General features: G+C 41.0%; 1 protein-coding gene across 1 annotated transcript in view; it reads left to right on the top strand.

Annotated features, from left to right (window-relative positions):
• LOC100773059 (lithocholate 6-beta-hydroxylase) overlaps positions 1 to 19,850 on the top strand; it is a 42,809-nt gene that overhangs the window by 19,377 nt on the left and 3,582 nt on the right. The window contains exons 6-11 of the mRNA XM_027413658.2: positions 15 to 103; positions 339 to 487; positions 2,319 to 2,446; positions 7,084 to 7,150; positions 9,648 to 9,808; positions 10,995 to 11,221. Coding sequence (XP_027269459.1) covers positions 15 to 103; positions 339 to 487; positions 2,319 to 2,446; positions 7,084 to 7,150; positions 9,648 to 9,808; positions 10,995 to 11,221 — 821 coding nt within the window. The remainder of the gene's footprint in view (positions 1 to 14; positions 104 to 338; positions 488 to 2,318; positions 2,447 to 7,083; positions 7,151 to 9,647; positions 9,809 to 10,994; positions 11,222 to 19,850) is intronic.

The following is a 19,850-nucleotide window of genomic DNA, read 5'->3' as shown; positions in this document are numbered from 1 at the left end:
TGCTTTGTTTTTAGATGTTCCCCATCATCACACAGTATGGAGATACGTTGGTGAAAAACTTGAGACGAGAAGAAGAGAAAGGGAAGCCCATCAATACAAAAGAGTAAGTGGTGGTGGAGTTGATGGGACAGTGAGTATCTTAGTGTCCCCTCAACTCTAGGAAAAGGCCATCTGCAAACCAACCACAGGTAAAGGCTCCATGTGTGAGTGTGATAGGAGCCTTGACCCCATTGATGATCCAGCAGGTGGTTCTGACTCTAGGGCTCCCTGCCTGGGTAGCTCGGAAACATAAGCTGCCTCAGATCCAGATGCTGATTTCCATGTCTCTCTATCCTCAGCATTCTTGGAGCTTACAGCATGGATGTGATCACTGGTACATCATTTGGAGTGAATGTCGATTCCCTCAACAACCCAGAGGATCCCTTTGTGCAGAAAGCCAAGAAGATCTTAAAGTTTAAATTCTTTGATCCATTTATTCTCTCTATAGGTATGTAAATTATTTCTTCTCTTTATATTCCTCCCTCATACAACCAGTCAAAATAACACCATAGTTGAGATATCATTCACATGTAAAAAATTCAATTTCTTAAAATGTGCAATACAATTTTTGTTCACCAAAGGCACATGTACCCATCACCATTGTGAACCAGGAAATGCATTTTCCAAAAAAATCTATACCTTTTCATTCTCATTTCCCATTCTTTCATAACATAAGAAATGTCCAGATAGCTGTGTGTTCTTGTAGATCTACTTATTCTTGGAATAGCATTAAAATACAATACAAATATTTTATAGACTATTTGGAATTTGACAACTAGTTTCTTTCTCATATATTCAACAGAACCCTTTGTTGCCACTCCCATGTTCCATAAACAAATCACATTCTGAACTATCTGATGACTGAACATTTATATTCATGTTTTCCTGGTAGGCAATTGGTGTGAAATTAGCAAATTATAGAGGAATTCTATGTTTGACTTGTTGGGCAACTGAAATCTTTTTTAGAATTTTTTGTTTGTTTGTTTTGCTGCCAGTAGTTTCCAAGGGCTTCATTTTCTCCACATTCTATCTGAAACTTCATTTTTTTCTTTATGATTTTTTTAGTATTACCATCTAATATTTAGGAGTATATTTAGGAGTCAAACATTATGGGGGATTATTTACATTTTTAAAGAATTTTACACATGAGTCCCATATTTGCATTATTTCCATTCCTTCTCCCCCCATCTCATCTCATGTTTGCAACTCCTCAAATCTGTGACTCTTCTCCTTTAACTATAATGTTTACACATGTATGCACACACACACACACACACACACACACACACACACACACACACACATATATATATATAATATATAATATATATATATATTCATTCACATATATATCCTACTGAGTCCATTTAGTGTTGCTCTTATATGCATGTTTCTGGCCAACTACTTGGGATTGGATGATCTATTAGGGCCCCATCCTTGGAGAAAACTTATTTTTTCTCTCAATAGCCATTAATTTACCGTGGCTCTTCATCTAGAGGTAAGAGCTTTTGGACATCCCCGTCCACATTGGCACATCAACCACTGTTATCATTACACAGATTTTATCTGGACAACCACATTGTTGAGATTTCATGGGCCAAGTGTAAGAGCCTGCTCCAATGAGTCAGCTGGGTTACCTGAGTAAGGGTGTGGGGATTGAGAAAAGGCTCACAAAAGAAACTAAGACAAAACACAGGATGGATTTGGGAGGATTGCCCAGTCCATGCCTTTCAGCAAACTAGCCTGAGTTTAATTTAAACCCTGCTTATGTAAAGACTAGAGGCAAAGCAGAAAAAAGAGCAGCATAGTCAATTAACCAGCTCCCTGTACTGTCCTTGAGTCTAGGAGCAGCCAGCTTCACTATCCTGTGAGTCATGCAAACAGCAAACAGCTTCATTCCCTATCTCTGTGTGCCTTTTGGCTGGCATCAGAAGCTTGTTAGTTAGACAATATGCTCTTTTCCATTGACTTAATCAGAACTTTCTCATGGCTCTCAAGGGGACTGAAACAAGCAAGCTTGAACAACAATGTCTTATAAGTTAGAATAGACACCAGATGGAAACTGAGTCACTGTGGGCTCCCACAGCCAAGTTCCCCTGCCATGTCTAGAAGATGCAGTCTCGCAGCAGGCCTTCCCATCTTTCTGTTTTTACAACTTTCCTACCCCCTTGTCCATGATTTTCCCTGAGCCTTAAATATAGAGATTGCGTTCTAGCATATCAGTTGATTTGGGGCAATACATAATCACTTATTCTCTGCATTTATTTTTTTCTCTGTAGTACTGTTTCCATTCCTTACTCCAATATATGAGCTGTTAAATTTCTCCATTTTCCCAAGACAATCAACAAACTTTTTCAAAAAATTTGTAACAACGATGAAGAAAAATCGCCTTGATTCAAATCAGAAGGTAAAATATGATGCTGTTTTCATGATGATCAGGGTTTGGTCACAATGCTCAGGGTTTGCTCATGTATCAGGATGTGAGTGTGTGATTTATGCACTTTTCTCTGTGTTCTCTTAAAAGTGAATAGTGAAAACTATGCTTAGAGCATGATAATGTTTGCATTTTAGGGAGAAGAAGATAGAAGATGGGTGATTCTAGATTAGAAAGAATGAGAGAAATAGTTTCACATTTGTCAAAAGGAGTGAAGGTTATTACTCCCTGAGACAGGTACCAATCAAGAAAAACACGTTGCCACCACTCTTCATTGAAAAAGTCAAAAAATAGAATTCATACATAGAAATTATATTCACTACTATTAATCTGTCCCTAAAATTTATATCACCAAAAGAATGATTTCAGTTTTAAACCTCTTGTTTTGATATATTTTCTAATAGAATTATGGTCATAACTGGTGGAGATTGGCCCCTGTTAAATTTGAATACTTCCCAGAAGGGTTATTGCCAAATTCTTTTTACCAGGCTTCAATAACCTTGATATCCAAGCCACACAAAGACACACTAAGAAAGAGAACTACAGACCAATATCCCTCATGAACATTGATGCAAAAATTCTCAATAAAATACTGACAAATCAAATCCAAGAATATATCAGAGAAATCATCCACCATGATCAAGTAGGCCTCAACCCAAGGATGCAAGGCTGGTTAAACATTTGAAAATTCATCAATGTAATCCACCATATAAACAGACTGAGGAAAAAACCCACATGATCATCTCACTAGATGCTGAAAAAGCCTGTGGCAAAATCCAACACCCCTTCATGATAAAGGTCTTGGAGGAATCACGGATAGCAGTAACATACCTCAACATAATAAAAGCAATATACAGCAAGCCAACAGCCAACATCAAATTAAATGGAGAGAAACTCAATGCAATTCCTCTAAAATCAGGGACAAGACAAGGCTGTTCACTCTCTCCATACCTCTTCAATATTGTCCTTGAAGTTCTAGCTAGAGCAATAAGACAACAAAAGGAGATCAAGGAAATACAAATAGGAAAGGAAGAAGTCAAACTCTCACTATTAGCAGATGATATGATAGTCTACATAAGTGATGTGAAAAACTCTACCAGGGAACTCCTACAGCTGATAAACACCTTCAGCAAAGTGGCAGGATACAAGATTAACTCAAAAAATCTATAGCCTTACTATATACAAATGATACATTCATTGAGAAAGAGATCAGAGAAACATCACCCTTTACAATTGCCACAAACAGGAATAAAATACCTTGGGGTAACACTAACCAAAAAAGTGAAAGACCTGTATCATAAGAATTTTGAATCTCTAAAGAAGAAATTAAAGAAGATACCAGAAAATGGAAAGATCTCCCATGGTCTTGGATAGGTAGGATCAACATAGTAAAAATGGCAATCTTGTCAAAAGCAACTTATAGATTCAATGCAATCTCCATCAAAATCCCAACACAATTCTTCACAGACTTGAAAGAAAAATTCTCAACTTTATATGGAAAAACAAAAGACCCAGAACAAAACAACCCTGTACAATAAAGGAACTTCTGGAGGTATCACCATCCCTAGATTCAAGCTCTATTACAGAGCTATAGTCCTGAAAACAGCTTGGTATTGGCACAAAAATAGACAGGTAGACCAATGGAATAGAGTTGAAAACCCAGATATTAACCCACAAACTTACAAACACTTGATTTTTGACAAAGAAGCTAAATTTATACAATGGAATAAAGGAAGCATCTTCAATAAATGGTGCTGGCATAACTGGATGCTGGAATGTAGAAGACTGCATATAGATGCATGTTTATCACCATGCACAAAACTCAAGTCAAAATGGATCAAAGATCTCAACATAAATCCAGCCACACTGAACCTATTAGAAGACAAAGTGGGAAATACCCTTGAATTAATTGGTACAGGAGACTGCTTCCTGAATATTACACCAGTAGCACAGACACTGAGATCAACAATTGATAAAGGGGACTTCCTGAAACTGAGAAGCTTCTGTAAGGCAAAGGACACAGTCAGCAAGACAAAATGGCAGCCCACAGACTGGAAAAAAGATATTCACCAATCCCACATTTGACAGAGGGCTGATCTCCAAAATAGACAAAGAACTCAAGAAGCTAGTCTCCAAAACACCGAACAATCCAATTAAAAAATGGGGTACAGAACTAAATAGACAATTCTCAATAGAGAAATCTAAAATGGTTGAAGACACATAAGAAAGTGTTCAACATCCTTAGCCATCAGAGAAATGCAAATCAAAACAACTCTGAAATACCATCTTACTCCTGTCAGAATGGCCAAAATCAAAAACACCAACGACAGTTTATGCTGGAGAGGATGTGGAGAAAGGGGAACACTCCTCCACTCCTGATGGGAGTGCCACCTTGTACAGCCACTTTGGAAATCAGTATGGTGACTCCTCAAGAAAATGGGAATCAGTCTACCACAAGATCCAGCAATTCCACTCTTAGGCATATACCCAAAAGAAGCACATTCATACAAAAAGGACATCTGTTCAATGATGTTCATATCAGTACTATTTGTAATAGCCAGAAACTGGAAGCAGCCTACATGCCCCTCAACCTTAGAATAGATAGAGAAAATGTGGTACATTTACACAATGGAGTACTACTCAGCATAAAAAAACAATGGAATCTAGAAATTTCACAGGCAAATGGATGGAACTAGAAGAAACCATGCTGAGCAAGGTAACCAAATCATAGACAAAAAAAAAACAAACAAACATGGTATGTACTCACTCATATGTGGATTTTAAACACAGAGTAAAGGATTACCAGCCTACAATCCACACTGCCAGAGAAGCTAGTAAACAAGAAGGACCCTAAGAGAGACATACATGGTCCCCTGGAGAAGGTGCATAGGTCAAGATCTCCTGAGCAAATTGGAAGCACAGTAGGTGGGGGGAGGGTGCTTAGGAGAATGAGAAGGGGAGAAGAAGAGGTGTGAGGAAGACATGAGTGAGCAGAAAGGTTAAGTCAGGGGAAGAATAGAAGATAACAAGAAAGGGGATACCATAATATAGGGAGACATCTTAGGTTTACAGAGAAATCAGGCACTAGGGAAATGTCTGGGGATCTACAAAGATGACACCAGCTAAAAATCTAAGCAACAGAGGAGAGGCTACCTTAAATGCCCTCCCCTGATAATTAGATTGATGACTGACTTATATGTAACCCGATAGCCCTCATCCAGCACCTGGTGGAAGTAAAAGCAGACACCCACAACTACTCACTGAACTGAACTGGAATCCAGTTGCAGAGAAGGACGAGTGATGAGCACAGGGGTCCAGACCAGGCTGGTGAAACCCACAGAAGCAGCTGACCTGAACATTGGGGAACTCTTGCTTCCCAAACTGATAGCTGGGATACTAGCATGGGACTGATCCAGACCATGGGAACGTGGGTTTCAGTGAGGAAACCTGGGAAATCTATGGGACCTCCTGTAGTAGTTCAGTACTTATCCCTAGCATAGGTGTGGACTTTGGGAGAGTATTCCATATAGAGGAATACTCCCTGAGCCAAGACACACGGGAGTGGGCCTAGGCACTATCCCAAAGGATACGATAGACTCTGATGACACCCTATGGAAGGCCTCACCATCCAGGGGGAGCAGAAAGGATATGTGATAGGTAGGATTTTATTTGGGGGGGGTTGTAGGGGAGGAGGGGAGGGAGAGGGAACTGGGATTGACATGTAAAACAATCTTGTTTCTAATTCGAATAAAAAATAAATTTGAACACTTCTTGTTTGTGTGTGGATATTTTCTTGGCAGTGAGGCCACAAGCTACTTACCCAATAGGTGAATATTTTCTCTAGACAACCAGTTTGCTGCTAACCTAGATCTGCTATATGCGGCATGGAGACCACAAAAAGTCTGTCTATAAATCAGGGAGAAGGGCGCCTGTGATGACACTTAGAATTTTGTAGTGTCTGGAGTGCGGAGCATCAGGAGATGCTCACATAAAACTTGGCAGTAAGTACTAGAGATGGAATTAATCAAGAAGGCTGTTGGTTAAGCATTGAGGTAAGAGAACAGAGAGAATTGGATTTCGGGGACTTTCCTGAGCAAGCATGATGAGAGAAGGAACCAGCAGCTCTTTGGCCAGGAATCTTCTCTGAAGCCAAAGCAACTTAGATCAGGGAAACAAAGGCCAGAAGCTGCATTTCTCCCAGGGAACTGTCCTGTTCCCCAAGGCTTTCTGGCAGAGACTTCAGTTTTCGTTCATTTTTAAGTGTGGGTGTTTTGCCCATCTGTATGCCTGTGCAACCACATGTGTGCAGTGCCTGCAGAGGCCTAAAGAGGGCATCACATCCACTGGAACTGGAGTTACAAGTGGTTGTGAACCACCTTGTGGGTGCTGGGAACTGAACTCCGTTCTCTGCAAGAAAGAGCATTCAGTGTTGTTAACTACTGAGCAATTTCTCCAGCCCCATAGACACTTTTATTCATTGGTGACTCAAGCTGCACTTGAGAACTCCAGGTGGCCGTATTCTCAGAAGGGAGGTGAAGTTCTGAACCTCTGGTTCAAGTCTGATCTCTCAACTAAACGTCCATTATTGACTTTTCTCTTTCTGCTTCCAGACCCGAAAGGATTTTTTTCAGCTGATGATGAACACTCAGAACTCCAAAGGCAATGAGTCCCAGAAAGGTAACCCAGGGTGCTTTACTGTGTGTTGATCAAGAAGCTCAGAGAGAAAAGAGTGTCAGGACATGTGCAGGGGGAAGTCCAGGATGGAAGCTTCTGACAAACTTCACAAAGACACATGCATGAATGATATTTATGGTTTCCATGGGAGCTTTCTAGAAGTACCCTGGTGTAAAAGAACCAGAGCCTCTAGGGAAGCTACAGAGAAGCATTTCATGCCCTGAAGTCCTCAGTGGTGCTGGGTCATCTTTCAGAGCAGAGTCTGATTCTTAGCCCCTTCCAATCCCACTGATTCTGGATCTCTGCCTGGCAATATGACTCTGGGCCTCAATCAGGAAACACACTGTCCAGCAGTGGGGATGGTTCCTGGGAGTGAGTGATGGAATTGTGTTCAACAGCTTCATCTGAATTTACTCTGCTCTGTGTAAATAGCATCTGGGATACTAAATACCCTGGTCTTCATCATTCTTTAAATCCCCTGTTTCATATCATTTCAAGGTTCCCCAGATGTAAAAGGACCAATTTTGATGCTGTTCACCTAACATTTTTCTTGGATTTCATACCTAGTACTCGTCCATGCACAGACACAGCCATTCTGTTCCTCTGGTGGCAGGCACAGCTTCTGCTCTTCCAGCATTTTCTTTCTCTGTAGTTTATGTGTGTACTGAGATCATATGCTGTGAAGACTGAAACCCCAGGTCTTCTGTCACCTGGTCCCTATCAAAGGCACAATCCCTTCAATTGAGTCTGTGAACACAAATGTCCACACATAGTGACACTTTAGACACTGCTGGCAGAGTTAGGGAGGTTTGGAATTTATGTTTCTAATAAGTGCCTAGATGCTACTGGTCCACCAACCACATTTGACTATTAGGAGTTTCCCTGTAGCCTCATGTTGTTCTTTGAGTCCTCTCAAAGGTGTTTAATGGTTCCTATTTTTTAAGATTTATTTCTATATCATGTCTATAAAAGTAAGTGTGTGTGTGTGTGTGTGTGTGTGTGTGTGTGTGTGTGTGTGCCACTTGTGTGCTGGAACCTGTGGAGGCCAAAAGAGGACATTGGATCCCCTAGAACTGGAGTTACAGGCAATATTGAACTGCCATGTGGGGAATGGGGAGCCAACTCAGGCCCTCTGCAAGAGCATCAAGTGCTCTTAACCACTTGACCATCTCTCCAGCCCCCTCAAAGGTGTTTAGTTGGAAGCTACTTGAATTTTCATTCCATGAAGCATTGATGTGATGAACACTCAAACATTTGCCACCTATACTTTAATGAAAATCATTTAAATTTTTTCCTGGGTAGCTAAGGTATTCCATATTTTGCTTGTAGCTGTGGTTTTTGGACTAGTCATTTATATTGTCACTGTGGCAAAAATAATTGACAGAAACAATTTAAGGAAGGTTTCTTTTTTCTGACTTTGAGGGTATAGTCCATCATACTGGAGAAGTCATGGCAGCAGGAGCATGAGGCACACCGCATCCATGGTCAGGAAACATGAATGCCAGGCCTTTGCTCTCTTCTTTTTATTCAGTTCAGGAAGCTAGCACCTGGAAGAGTGCCACAATCAGGATAGATATTCCAGGACTGGAGAGGTGGCTCTGCAGTCATGAACCCTTGCTGCTCTTCCAGAGGACCTGAGTTTGTTTGCTAAGACTCATGATAGGCAGTTCATAATCACTTGTAACTCCTGCTCCAGGAGATCTGACACTGTTTGATTTCAGTGCACACACACACACACACACACACACACACACACACACACACACACACAGTGAATTTTAGAAACAAGATGGGTCTTCCCATGACAATTAACATAATCAAGATAAACCCTATGCATCTATCAGGAAGCAGGTTAGTTTTGATGACATCACAACACCGTGCCTAGGAACTTATCTCCTAGGTGACTCTGGATCCTGTCAAGTTGCAAGTCACTATCAACTACTGCGGTACTTTTGTTTTCATTCTACACTAATATAACAGAGTATGTTACAGAGAATTCTGTCTCTTGAAATTGCCCAGTTGAGATGATTTTAATTTGACCTAATATTTGGCCACAAATAATATAGATCTTAGGCCATCCTGGATTAAAATAATTTGACCTTGGGACTGGAGAGAAGGCTCAGCAGTTAAGAGCGCTGGCTGCTCTTCCAGAGGACCTGGATTTGATTCACAACACCAACACGACAGCTCACAGCCATTGTAATTCCAGTTGCAAGGGATCTGATGCCTCCCCTAGCCTCCAAGGACATCAGGAATGCATGTGGTACACAGGCATACATGCAGATAAACTACCAATACACATAAAATATACTTAAAATAAAAATTCGACCTTCTTCTGGTATATCAGACAAACACCAGAGTGGAACTCAGTCCCAGTGACTCTGGACTGCCTTTCTCTGTTCTTCCCGAGACAGCTGGGGGCACCATCTGAATTTCTTCTCATCTCAACTCTGAAGTTCTACTTCGATCCTCTTTGTCTACACTGTTCTTTTCCTTTTAGCCCTCTCCGATCTGGAAATGGCAGCACAAACCATTATTTTCATTTTCGGTGGATATGAAGCCACAAGCACCTCCATTTCCTTCATGTTGTATGAACTGGCCACCCACCCTGATGTGCAGAAGAAACTCCAGGATGAGATTGACAGAGCTCTGCCCAATAAGGTGAGTAGATGGTACCCAGAGAGGGAGGGCAGAGGTAAAGGATTAGCAAGAACAAGTCTCATCACTGGCAATGAGAACGTTGATAAGGAGCCATACAAAGGTTCTTCCATCCAGCAAGAGTCTAAGAGAAACAAAGGGAGGGACATAGGAGATGAATGTGACCTGCAGAAATATACAATCTTTAGTACAGTGCTGGCTCTGGTGTATCTGGTATCTGTTATAATAGCAACACCAAGTAAGAGACACCAGGAAACCAGTGTGACACTTGAGAATAAGCACCAGTCCCTTAGGTGTCTGCACAGATATTTCTGCTGATGTCCCCAGGATGCCATCCAGGCTATCTATGTTGCGGGTACTTTAGCAGCAGTAAGTTCTCTGAGTCATGCTGAGTGACCCTGGGACCCTCTCAATTGTTATTTCATCCAGACCTAAATTAGCTCCAAAGCTTGTGAGGGCTAGGAGATTCTCTTGAAGGTAGGGCACCAGTTTCTTTCAATCAGAACACATGCTTTAACTGTTGGAGTACCCCTGACTTACCTTCATCCCCATGCTGGGGCACAGGACAGCTGGAGCCAACTTCAGCTCAGTGTCTTTCCTATGAGTTCTCATCCATATTTCCCCCCATGCTTTTCAGGTGTCCTGCCTTTTCCTTTGTGTGTTTCAGTTCTTCCTCTCTTCCTTTCTCTAGAAAAGGTATTTTTTTCCTCCTTCAAAATCTTCTTCACCAGCTCACACAGAGGCAGCTTCTAGTCTGTCATCTTACCCAGAATCCTACAGTGTACCTTTCACTGAACTAATCACATAATCAAAGGAGATACCAAGATGTGACTTTGTCAATTTCAGCCTGGTTGGGCCAGGAGTGGGGAGTTTGTTCTTTGCAATGACTAATGGTCTATGGAGATGAGACAGTGAAATTTTGTCTGAGTGCAACTGTCATAATATATTGGTCATATGAGGAGATCTGGACAGGGGAGTGTCCCAAGTGGCTCCTATGATAAAAATTATACTTCACATCTTAATGGGCCATAATCAAAACAAAGATTATCATAGCTATAGAATGATTAAGGCTAAGGTCTACTAATTGAAGTTAGCCCTTGGACCTTCTGACATGTTTGACATGACATGACAAACTGAACTGAGGAGCAAGTCCAAACCTCATCTGGAAACATCTGTTTCCTCTTCCTAGGCACCTGTGACCTACGATGCCCTGATGGACATGGAGTACCTGGACATGATCGTAAATGAAACTCTCAGAATGTACCCGATTGCTAACAGGCTAGAAAGGGTCTCCAAGAAGTCTGTGGAAATCAATGGAGTGTTCATTCCTAAAGGGACTGTAGTTATGGTACCAATCTATCCTCTTCATCGGGACCCCGAGTACTGGACAGAGCCTGAGGTTTTCCGCCCTGAAAGGTACAGACACTCTGTAAGAAGAGAGAGACTCTGGGCTTTTGAAATCTCTTTTTTTATGCCACATATTTTTTTCAGATTTTTTTATTTGAATTAGAAACAGGATTGTTTTACATGACAATCCCAGTTCCCTTCTCCCTCCCATCCTCCCCTACGCCCCCCCCAACCCTACCTATCATATATCCTTTCAGCTACCCCTGGATGGTGAGGCCTTCCATAGGGTGTCATCAGAGTCTATCGTATCCTTTGGGATAGGGCCTAGGCCCACTCCCGTGTGTCTTGGCTCAGGGAGTATTCCTCTATATGGAATGGGCTCCCAAAGTCCACACCTATGCTAGGGATAAGTACTGAACTACTACAGGAGGTCCCATAGATTTCCCAGGTTTCCTCACTGAAACCCATGTTCCTGGGGTCTGGATCAGTCCCATGCTGGTATTCCAGCTACCAGTTTGGGAAGCAAGAGTTCCCCAATGTTCAGGTCAGCTGCTTCTGTGGGTTTCACCAGCCTGGTCTGGACCCCTGTGCTCATCACTCATCCTTCTCTGCATCTGGATTCCAGTTCAGTTCAGTAAGTAGTTGTGGGTGTCTGCTTTTACTTCCACCAGGTGCTGGATGAGGGCTATCGGGTTACATATAAGTCAGTCATCAATCTAATTATCAGGGGAGGGCATTTAAGGTAGCCTCTCCTCTGTTGCTTAGATTTTTAGCTGGTGTCATCTTTGTAGATCCCCAGACATTTCCCTAGTGCCTGATTTCTCTGTAAACCTAAAATGTCTCCCTCTATTATGGTCTCTCCATTCTTGTTATCTTCTATTCTTCCCCTGACTCAACCTTTCTGCTCCCTCATGTCCTCTGCATCCCTCTTCTCCCCTTCTCATTTCCTAGCTCCCTCCCCTCTTCCAGTGCACCCAATTTACTCAGGGGATTTTGACCCTTTCCCCTTCTCCAGGGGACCATGTATGTCTCTCTTAGGGTCCTCCTTGTTTACTAGCTTCTCTGGCAGTGTGAATTGTAGGCTGCTAATCCTTTACTCTATGCCTAAAATCTGCATATGAGTGAGTACACAGCATGTTTGTCTTTTTGTGATTGGATTACCTTGCTCAGCATGGTTTCTTCTAGTTCCATCCATTTTCCTGCAAATTTCAAGATTCCATGGGAGATCTTTCAATTTTCTGGTATCTTCTTTAATTTCTTTCTTTAGAGACTCAAAATTCTTACAGTACAGGTTTTTCACTTTTTTGGTTAGTGTTACCCCAAGGTATTTTATGTTGTTTGTGCCAATTGTAAAGGGTGATGTTTCTCTGATTTCTTTCTCCACCAATGTGTCATCGGTTTATAGTAGGGCTACAGATTTTTTTGAGTTAATCTTATATCCTACCACTTTGCTGAAGGTGTTTATCAGTTCTAGGAGTTCCCTGGTAGAGTTTTTCAGGTCACTTATGTAGATTTATGTATCATGTGCAAATAGTGAGAGTTTGACTTCTTCCTTTCTGATTTGTATTTCCTTGATCTCCTTTTGTTGTCTTATTGTTCTAGCTAGAACTTCAAAGTCTTGTCCATGATTTTTAGAGGAAATGCATTGAGTTTCTCTTCATTTACTTTGATGTTGACTGTCAGCTTGCTGTATATTGCTTTTATTAAGTTAAGGTATGTTCCTGTTATCCATGATTTCTCCAAGACCTTTATCATGAAGGGATGTTGGATTTTGTCAAAGGCTTTTTCAGCATCTAGTGAGATAATCATGGTTTTTTTCCCACAGTCTCTTTATATGGTGGGTTACATTGATGTATTTTCATTTGTTGAACCATCCTTGCATCCCTGGGATGAAGCTTACTTGATCATGGTGGATAATTTCTCTGGTGTGTTCTTGGATTCTATTTGCCAGTATTTTATTGAGAATTTTTTCATCAATGTTCATGAGGGATATTGGTTGGTCTGTAGTTCTCTTTCTTAATGGTGTTGTTGTGTGGCTTAGGTATCAAGGTTATTGTAGCCTCGGAAAAAGAGTTTGGCAATGTCCCTTCTGCTTCTACTGTGTGGAACAATTTGAAGAGTATTGGTATTAGCTCTTCTTTGAATTTCTGGTAGAATTCTGCACTGAAGCCATCTGGCCCCTTTTCATTTCTGATTTTGTTAATTTGCATGTTCTCTCGATGCCTTTTGGTTAGTTTGGATAAAGGTTTGTTTATCTTGTTGATTTTCTCCAAGAACCAACTCTTTGTCAAATTGATTCTTTGAATTGTTTTCTTTGTTTCAACTTTATTGATTTCTGCCCTCAGTTTTATTATTTCCTGGCGTCTACTCCTCCAGGGTGAATTTGCTTCCATTTGTTCTAGAGCTTTCAGCTGTGATGGCAACTCTCTGGTGTGACTATTCTCTAGTTTCTTCATGTGAGCACTTAGAGCTATGAATTTTCCTCTTAGTACTGCTTTCAAAGTGTCCCATAAGTTTGGGTATGCCATGTCTTCATTTTCATTGAATTCTAGGAAGTCTTTAATTTCTTTCTTTATTTCTTCCTTGACCCAGGAATGGTGCAATTGCGTGTTGTTAAATTTTCATGAGTTGGTAGATTTTTTGCAGTTTGTGTTGTTTCTGATTTCTAACTTTAAAGCATGGTGGTCTGATAAGACATAGGGGATTATTCCAATTTTTTTGTACCTGTTGAGGTTTGCTATGTTACCAAGTATGTGGTTGACTTTTGAGAAGGTTCCATGTGATGCTGAAAAGAAGGTATATTCTTTTGTGTTTGGATGGAAAGTTCTATAGATATCTGTTAATCCCAATTGGGTCATAACTTCTGTTAGTTCCTTTGTCTCTTCGTTAAGTGTCTGTCTGGTGGTCCTGTCCAATGGTGAGAGTGGGGTGTTGAAGTCTCCCACTATAACTGTGTGAGGTCTTATTTGTGATTTGAGTTTTAATAATGTTTCTTTTACGAATGTTGGTGCCTTTGTATTTGAGGCATAGATGTTTAGAATTGAGACTTCTTCCTGATGGATTTTTTCCTGTGATGAATATGAAATGCCCTTCTTCATCTCTTTTGATTGATTTTAGTTTGAAGTCTAACTTGATAGATACCAGGATAGCTACCCCAGCTCGTTTCTTGGGTCCATTTGATTGGACTATCTTATCCCAATCCTTTACTCTGAGGTAATGTCTGATTTTGAATTTGAGGTGTGTTTCTTGTATGCAGCAGAAGGATTGGATTATGTCTTCATATCCAATCTGTTAGCCTGTGTCTTTTTATAGGCGAGTTAAGACCATTAATATTGATGGAAATTAAGATCCATTGAGTGTTTATTCTTGTTTGTTTTTGATTTGTTGTTGGTAGTGGTATTATATGTGGATTTACCCCGCTTTATCTTTTGGGTTTTCGTAAAGTGACATTATCTATTGCCTATGTTTATGTGAGTGTAGTTAATTTCCTTAGGTTGGAGTTTTCCTTCCAGTACTTTCTATAGGGCTGGATTAGTGGTTACATATTGTTTAAAACTGGTTTTGTTGTGGAATATCTTGTTTTCTCCATTTATAGTGATTGAAAACTTTGCTGGGTATAGTAGTCTGGGCTGGCATCTGTGTTCTCTCAGAGATGGTAGAATATCTATTCAGGTCCGTCTGGCTTTCAGAGTTTCCATGGAGAAGTCCGGTATAATTCTGATAGGTTTGCCTTTATATGTTACTTGGCCTTTTTCCTTTGCTGCTCTTAATATTCTTTCTTTATTCTGTATGTTTGGTGTTTTAATTATTATGTGATGAGGGGACTTTCTTTTGTGGTCCACTCTATTTGGTGTTCTGTAGGCTTTTTGTACTCTCATTGGCATGTCTTTCTTTAGGTTGGGAAAGTTTTCTTCTATGATTTTGTTGAATAGGTTTTCTGCACCTTTGATTGGGTTTCTTTAACCTTCTTCTATACCTATTATCCTTAGGTTTGGTCTTTTCATGGTGGCCCATATTTCCTGGATATTTTGTGTTAAGGATTAGTTGGACTTCAGATTCTCTTTGCTTGATGAATTTATTTCCTCTAGTTTATCTTCATCATCTGAGATTCTGTCTTCCATCTCTTGTATTCTGTTGGTTATGCTTGCATCTGTGGTTCCTGATTGTTTACTAAGCTTTTCCACTTCCAGCATACCCTCAGTTTGTGTTTTCTTTATTGTCTCTATTTTAGTTTTCAGGTCTTGAACCGTTTCTTTCAGCTGTTTAATTGTATTTTCTTGGCTTTCCTTGATTTCTTGCATCTTTTGGTTTGTCTTTTCTTCCATTTCTCTGAAGGATTTTTTGATTTCCTCTTTTAGGTTCTCTATCATCTGCATGAAGTTGTTTTTATGGTTGCTCTCTTATGCTTCTGTTTTGGGATGTTCTTGTCTTGCTGGTATAGAGTCCTTAGACTCTGGTGGTGTCATATTGGCTTTCCTGTTGTTGGATGTGTTCTTATATTGTTGTCTTCCCATCTTCTTTCAGTGGGTACAGGTGGCGTCACTTCCTTTGGTGTGTATGGGTCTAGTGTTCTCTTCAGGTGGGTGCAATTGGCTCTGATACTCTGATGGGTCTCAAGGTGGGTACAGGCAGGTCTGAGGCACTTGCTCTCCAGGTGGGCAAAAGCCGGACTGGTACATTGATGTCAGCAGACTCTGGGTTGCTTGATCATCAGGGGTCGAGTCGTCCTGCCTGCAGACCCCTTGGCAGGAGTTCCCAGAGTGGGAAGGCAGAAGTTGGGCCCAAGTTAGGGGCCAAAGCAGCTCACCTCTGCACTCTCTGCACTCTGCACTCTGCACTCTGCACTGCCTGGGGGTGGAGTAGCCCAGTGATCTCAGCAGAGTCAGGGTCCCTGGGTCCTCAGGGACCGATTCAGTTTGCCTCGGCTTTTGAAATCTCAATTCTACCCCAGTGACACTATTTCTCCAACAAAACCACACATAATAATCCTTCTAATCCTTTCAAATAGTACCATTCCCTGGTTACTAAGTATTCAAATATAGAAGCCTATGGGGTCCATTCTTATTCAACCCACCATATTCCATTCCCTGGTCCCCACAGGCTTATAGCCATATCATAATACAAAAATGCATTCAGTTCAACTTCAAAGTCCCCACTATCTATTACAGTCTCAACATTGTTTAAAAGTACAAAGTGCAAAGTCATTTCTGAGAGTTAAGGCAATCTCTTAACTGTGGCCCTCTGTAAAATTAAAATAAAGAAAACAAATCACGTAACTACCAACATTCAATGGCACAAAATATATATTACCATTCCAAAAAAGAGGAGAGGGACCATAGTGAGTAAATACTGAACCAAAGGAAGACTAAAACCTAGCAGGACAAACTCCAAATCCTGCATCTCCAAGTCTGATGTCAAAGAGCTTTTCAGATCTCCAACTCCTTTCAGATCTATTGACTGAAACACACTTCTCTCTTCTGCTGGTTCCACACCTCATATGAAGCTCTCCTTGGCAGGTATCCCATGGCTCTGACATCTCCAACATCTTGGGGCCTCCAATGAAATCCAGGCTTCCCCTTCACAGTTTAATACAGTGGCCTCTCTGGGCCTCCATGTAGGGATACCCCTGACACATGCCTGTCCTCATCATCTTTCCTTAGTCATGGAGGGAGATTCCATAACCCATCTTCTGTATCCTTGACTCTAAAAACCAGACTGCATGGTTAAAGCTGCCAAGTTCTGTTGCTTGCTGGGACTGGAACTTGTCCCCCTCATTCTATTACATCTGCATTGCCTTTCTATTTTTCATGGTTTTCTTCACTGCCCATGCTTTCCTTTACTTCTTTGTCACAAGCTGAAAGTTTAGCTGGGTAGTAGGGTCTTGTCATGAAGTCACCACCACTCCCTTTATTCTATTTGGCATCAGGCTTTTCTTTAATCAGTTTATCTCCTTGAGCATAGAACTTGGCTGCATTGAACTTCCTCAAATTCATTTTCTCCTCAAACTGTACATTTTCTATTTTTCCTTGTTGGGCCCCCTCCTTGTCATTATGGATCTGCATAAGAGTGACCACTAATCACCACATGACACAGTCGATACCAGGCTGTGTTGGAATCTCTTCTGCCAAAACCATTAATCTAAAAACCCTTCAATTTAGCCTCAGGCAGATTTTTTGGACAAGGGCAGAAAGCAGCCAATTCTTTGACAAATATCACAAGAATGATTTCTAGGCCACTTACTAATATTTTTCCCCTCTGAAAATTCTTGAACCAGCTGTCACAGTTCACATCACCCTCAGCACTATTGTCCATGTTCCTACTAAGATGGCCCACTAAGCCTCACTTAAAGCATTCAACCACTGTTTTAGTCCAAAGTCCAAAACTCTTCCATGCTCCTCTAGCCAACAGGATGGTCAGACCTATCACAGCGATTCCCCAGTTCCTGGTGCTGACTTCTGTCTTAATCACTGTTCTATTGCTGTGAAGAGATGCCTCGAGCCAGACAACTCTTATGAAAGAAAGCATCTAATTGGAGACTTAATTACAGTTTCAGAGGTTTAGTTCATTATCATCATGGTGGGAAACATGGAGGCGTGCAGGCTGGCACCAGAGCAGTAACTGAGAAATACATCTTATCCTGATCCATAGGCAGAGAGACTCTGAGATTGGCATGAGCTTTTAAACCCTCAAAGCCCACCCCCAGTGACATACTTCCTCCAACAAGGCCACACCTCCTAAGTCTTCTAATTCTTTCAAATAGTGCCACTCACTGGTGGCTAAGCATTCAAATATATGAGCCTATAAGGGCCATTCATATTCAAAAAACCACAATCACAGGAAATCACATACATGCAATTTTTACATCTCTATATCCTTTTGGAATTGTGTGTGTGTGTGTGTGTGTGTGTGTGTGTGTGTGTGTGTGTGAGAGATGTGTGCCAGTACACTCAGAAGCCAGAAGATATCATATATCCTAGAACTTGACTTATAAGAGGTTATGAGCTGCCCATTGTGGGTTCTAGGAACTGAACTCAGGACCTTTGCAAGAACAAGTTCTCTTGAACACTGAGCAATCTCCCCAACCCCTAGAATTAGAACTTTTAAAAAATTATAAAGTGATGAATTATTGTTGAAACCATAAAAATGGACCAGTAAAAATAAATCAATGACCATTCAGAGTGTTAAAATCTTAACATTAACCTCATTGGTAAGGTGACACATGCCCTTATGGGTGCATGTAAAGACTTAGAGATGAGGGCTTGTTTTTGCTTTCAATTATGTTGTGGTATTCCTCTTACCTCCCTGAATTTATCACTAGCTTTGGAAGATTTGATTACATTTGTGTCAAGAAGGTGTGTACATACCACAGCATACATGGGGAGGTCAGAGGACAACTTATGGGAGTTGCTTCTGCTCTTCCACCATGTGGGGACTGAGGATTGAACTCAGGTCATCAGGTTTAACAGCAAGCACCTTCATCCACTGAACTATCTTTCTGGCTGCATAATCAGCGTTAGGAAACAGTTCCATTATCCATTTGGTTAACCTCCTCTGGGTTTTCTAGTGTAATTTTAATGGCACAGAGGTCTGAAAGGCAGATCAAGTGCCTTTGTAAGGACAGTGGTAACCACACAAACCCCCAGTTCTGTCTTGGGCTGCCATCTTGTGCCAGCTTCTTCACAGTTTCCATGACTCTAAAGCCCAAGTCACCTGTTTCTAGATGTCTAAGATAGTCCTCCTTAGAGATGGCTTGAGCAGTCTAATTAGAGTGAAGGTCAGGGGTCAGGCATGGTTTTCAGCTTAAAAATAGATGGTGTTGCCTACTGTGTTAAAAAGCAAAATCAATAATGAAATTTAAGGTAGTGACTGGTAAGAGAATGAGTCCGACACCCAAACTCCATTTGCCCATTCACCACACACTTCCTTAGCTGGGACCTTGTCTTGTCAGCAGTGGTGGCCCTAGTGCCGTCATCACATCTTCACACTGGACATATGGAAGAAATCTATCAGAGCTGATTGATTCCTCTGTTTTCTTGACCAGAATATCCATGGGTTTCCTCCACTCTTACGACTTCTGCTTCCTGTAGTTCACAGCCTGTCACTTTATTTTTCTTTGATTCACACAGTCACCAAACAGTTAGTGCAGACTATGTGCCAGGACCAAGTCAGGCTTTGAGAAACCTAAATGTTAAAAAAGTCAGTGGAAGATTTGACCTGTGATTCAGTATAATCTAGTTCATAAGTCTATATGACTCTTTATGTGGGGATCCATGTGTGTATATGTGCTTGTGTGGGTGCACACGTGTGAATGTCCTTGTGGGAGGACACATTTGTGTTTCTCTGTGTGTATGTGTGTCAGGGGTGTATTGTATATGTGTATAGGTGTATGTGCATGTGTGTCTCAGGCCACATGGAAATGCTTCTCCTTTTCCTGCAAATTGTCAAAACAATTTTAAAACACCGATTATTGTTGCTCTTGTCACTTCCTCAGGATCTTTTTCACCTAAATAGTCAAATAATGAAAAATTAAATCTGAACACATTATGCTCTACATGTTCAGATACTTTCTAGCTTAGTGGAGATGGTAGATGTAGAAGTCATTCGGGATACCACAGTAGGCCCCAGAAAGATATTTAGCTTTGGTTATTCTATGGAGGGAGGGGAGAAAGCAAAAGCAATTCTGAAAAAAAAAAGAGAG

The sequence above is a fragment of the Cricetulus griseus genome, chromosome 4, assembly GCF_003668045.3.
Source record: "Cricetulus griseus strain 17A/GY chromosome 4, alternate assembly CriGri-PICRH-1.0, whole genome shotgun sequence".
Taxonomy (NCBI): domain Eukaryota; kingdom Metazoa; phylum Chordata; class Mammalia; order Rodentia; family Cricetidae; genus Cricetulus; species Cricetulus griseus.
Note: the sequence above shows the minus strand (reverse complement) of the source record. Positions and strands in the feature narration are given on the sequence as shown.